Raw genomic sequence first — 3,481 nt, 5'->3', positions numbered from 1 at the left:
CAAGAAATAAGGCTGTGTAACACAAGCAAGGGTTGGGTGATATATCAATCCGAGAGCCCAGGCGAACCACAATCAAATCCTCCACAAGACATCCTGCACTTGTTTGCCTTATTGAGGCCTTTCCCCGCACCAACGCCATAGGACGAACCGTTAATATGTTGTGCAATCGCTTGCCTTCGACCACTCCTCAGCCACAACCCTACCACTTTTCTGATGGCATTGACGGAACGTTTCAAAGACTCGATGAGTCCCTTCGGTTTGCTTGCCGGTTCAGAGCCTGGAGTAAAAGCCAGCTCAGAAAAGGCTCAGCAGTAGCCAGTTTCATCGATGCAAGGTCACAGACACTGGAGACAGACCTCGATACTCTACTACGTGAACTACACCAAATGGGTTCGAGTATTGCCGATGGCGTTTCGGCCTACATTGGGGAGCTAATGGAAAGAAAAAAAGCTGCATCGCTGAACTTGTAGAACTTGTCGACTTCTATGGCAAGAACAGAGAACAGGGGCGCTCTGATGCCCTCGACGCTCTTTTTGCCTCACAGTTCATTCTGGACATGGATGAAAGAACGGGCTACCCTCGATCCCTACCGAACCAGCAAGGGCTCGTGAAGGTGGCCATCAGTATCGCCGAGACCCTGGGGAAGACAGTACTAAATGGGGCATCTCTGGTTTCCCAAACGGAGGCTGTACGTTCGTTCGAGGAGCATCGGTATGTCAACCCTTGTTAGTTGGTAACACAGACAGCTAACAATGACGAGGCCACATTTAGAGAAATGCCTATCTCAATTTGCCAAAATGCTCGAGCCGCGATACGTACATACCTACAACAAGATCGAGGACGTACCTTATGCCCAAAAGCCGTTTGAACGTAAAGCCAAGGGCAGTTTCGGGACGGTCGAAAAGGTAGAACACAAGAAAACCTCGGAGGAACTTGCGATGAAGAACTTGTTCTGTAATGATCGGAGCAAGANNGAAGTTTGCAACCACCCCAACATCGTCAAACTGGTCGAAGCATTCACTGTCGCCAACGACGACGGAATGGAAGAGGACGACGGTGCCGTTTGTCTCATATTGAGACCCTGGGCTCCCTACACCCTTGAAGCCTTTTTGAATTCAACCGACGACAAACGCAAAGATCGGTGCACTTGGTTCAACCCAGGCTCCCCGCAGTCTGACCTCTGCATCTATCGTATTATGAAGAAGCTGGCACGAGCTGTGGCTTATATGCATGGACGGTCAATTAAGCACAAGGACATCAAGCCCGACAACATATTGCTGCACGAACCCAATTCACCAGATATCCGGCCTCTTTTGACCGATGTTGGGGTTAGCAAAGTATTCATCCGTGGGGGATCAACCAATTTCGACGACTGCTCGTATATCTTCCTCGCCCCAGAGCAAGTCGCACACCTGGAGAGCAACCTCCGTGCCGATGTATGGCAACTCGGATGCTGCTTTGCACTAATGCTAGGTGTGGCAAAGAGAGGCAGAGCTGGGCGAAATGAATTGTGGGACAGCTTTTGCAGGACAAAGGATGGACGTTCGTGCCAGATTGCTTCAGAACACGAGCACTTCATGAAGAGTCTCAAGGCCTTGTGTGATAAGAGCCAATCTGTAGGCGAGGATTTGAGCAACCAGCTGGCATATGACCTTGTATCAGGCATGTTGGACAAGAACCATGAAACAAGGCTGGAGATTAATCAAGTCCTGTCACGCCTTGACCAACTTGTTTCTCAGTTGAGCACAGTCGCAGTGGAAGATGTTGATATGAGCTATGTGTGAGGAACCAGAAGGCAGTGAATGGTTACCTATCATAGCGTTTGGACAACTGGGAGTGGCAGTCTCCAAGATTTTAATAGGCAGGACTCAGATTGATTAGGCATTCACGGTAATATTGGAATATCAAAAAGTCCATAATTGATTGTCAATTCGATTAATCTTTACACAGCCCGTCGTTACAGCACATTGCAAGCCAAGCAAGTGTAACATCTGATTGGTCTCTCCGTACCTCACCACCCCAGATCCCAATTGCCGTGTGTAGTGGGTACGTACCCAGCACGTCCCCCACGTCATCTAAGGGAAGCTGACCTCAACCTCCCTGAAGAGCTATCTCAAGCACCTCCCATAATGACAATTGTACCACCAACACCATAAACCATCTTCAACCATCCACGCTCCTTTCTCACTCCGTCCATCGCAGCAATGGCTCCCGCCGCTACAAACTCTTACCGCGAGACTGCTCGTGACAACGCATCAGGCTTCATCGCCTACGCGCGGAGCTCCGTGGATCGTGTTGTCCCGCCTAATTCTCGACAGAAAGCTTACGACAATACTGCTTCTTTTGCTTCATCGCGACCTATTCTCTTTGTACGTCCCCCTCTCACCGCTTATCAACCATCACTAACAAAGCAGTCCTTTATTGTATCACAACTTCTTCTTTCTTTCCTCCCTCTTCTAATCTTCCTCACATTCTCCCTCTCAACCATCCTATTCGCCCTTGGCGCAGCAATCGTCTTTGCTCTCTTCTGGGTTGGCGTTGCCCTTCTTGTTCTCGTGCCTGCACTGCTCATCACTTCTTCCATCGCCGTCCTCGTCTGGGGCTGGGCCATTGGGAGCTTCATCATTGCACGGTGGCTGTACAACCATTCACCTGTCGGAGTGCAGAATAATGAGGTTGTGAAGAAGGAGAACGGCAATTAGTTTTACGCCTACACCGTCTGCCAGCTTGGTATTAGAAACAACAACTGGGATCCTCATGATATGTCTGCATTTTAGGATCCGTGTATGGGTTATGGAGGATATCGGGATGGACAATAAAGTATCGGTTTGGTATGGAGTTTGTTGTCCACTCATCAAGGGTAATGGAGGCGGGATACAGCCCGCTCACGAAATTGCAGAAGCATTACGCTGTCAACATGTAACATTACACTGAACATCAAGTCCTAGGCTATTGCCAACCTAAGCATTAACCCTCGTACAAAACGTTCCGCTCAAAGTGGCTGTTAAACCTCTAGTTCTCATTAATAACCGAGACCCATCTATCTGTCCCAATCGCTCATGTACAAGTGCTTTACAGATACAGACCCTCTGGCTCACCCTCCTGCTTTGTACGGAGTACTCTCTCGCGCGCTGATCGGAAGTCCGCCATTTGCACCCGCATTCGTCGTTCTCGGAGAGCGAGCAGACCGGCTTCGGAGCAGATGGCCTTGATGTCGGCACCTGAAAGGTCGTCCTTTTGGGAGATGAATTCCTCAAGATCGACATCATCATTAAGGTTCATCTTTGAGGTGTGAAGTGTAAAGATCTTGCGCTTGGTGTTCTGGTCGGGGTTCTCGAAGAGAATCTTTCGATCGATACGTCCAGGTCGGATCAGAGCGGGATCCAGGGTATCGATTTTGTTTGTGGCCATAATGACCTTGACGTCTCCACGGTCGTCGAAACCATCCAGCTGGTTGAGAAGCTCCAGCATAGTTCGCTGA

The 3,481-nt window shown here is 49.4% G+C and overlaps 2 protein-coding genes across 2 annotated transcripts; both read left to right on the top strand.

Annotated features, from left to right (window-relative positions):
- Positions 1-797: 797 nt before the first annotated feature.
- On the top strand, positions 798-1,784 carry FTJAE_14139 (serine threonine kinase; the record flags this gene model as incomplete). Its single annotated transcript, XM_037347346.1, has 1 exon — positions 798-1,784. One exon carries the CDS (start codon positions 798-800, stop codon positions 1,782-1,784), a length of 987 nt encoding a protein of 328 aa, XP_037198849.1.
- Positions 1,785-2,204: 420 nt separating this feature from the next.
- On the top strand, positions 2,205-2,702 carry FTJAE_14138 (uncharacterized protein; the record flags this gene model as incomplete). Its single annotated transcript, XM_037347345.1, has 1 exon — positions 2,205-2,702. The coding sequence occupies one exon, from the start codon at positions 2,205-2,207 to the stop codon at positions 2,700-2,702; it is 498 nt and encodes a 165-aa protein (XP_037198848.1).
- Between the last annotated feature and the right edge of the window lie 779 nt (positions 2,703-3,481).

Source organism: Fusarium tjaetaba, assembly GCF_013396195.1.
Source record: "Fusarium tjaetaba strain NRRL 66243 chromosome Unknown NRRL66243_c0000569, whole genome shotgun sequence".
Lineage (NCBI taxonomy): Eukaryota > Fungi > Ascomycota > Sordariomycetes > Hypocreales > Nectriaceae > Fusarium > Fusarium tjaetaba.
The sequence above is the reverse complement of the archived record's forward strand: the minus strand, read 5'-3'. Positions and strand labels throughout refer to the sequence as shown.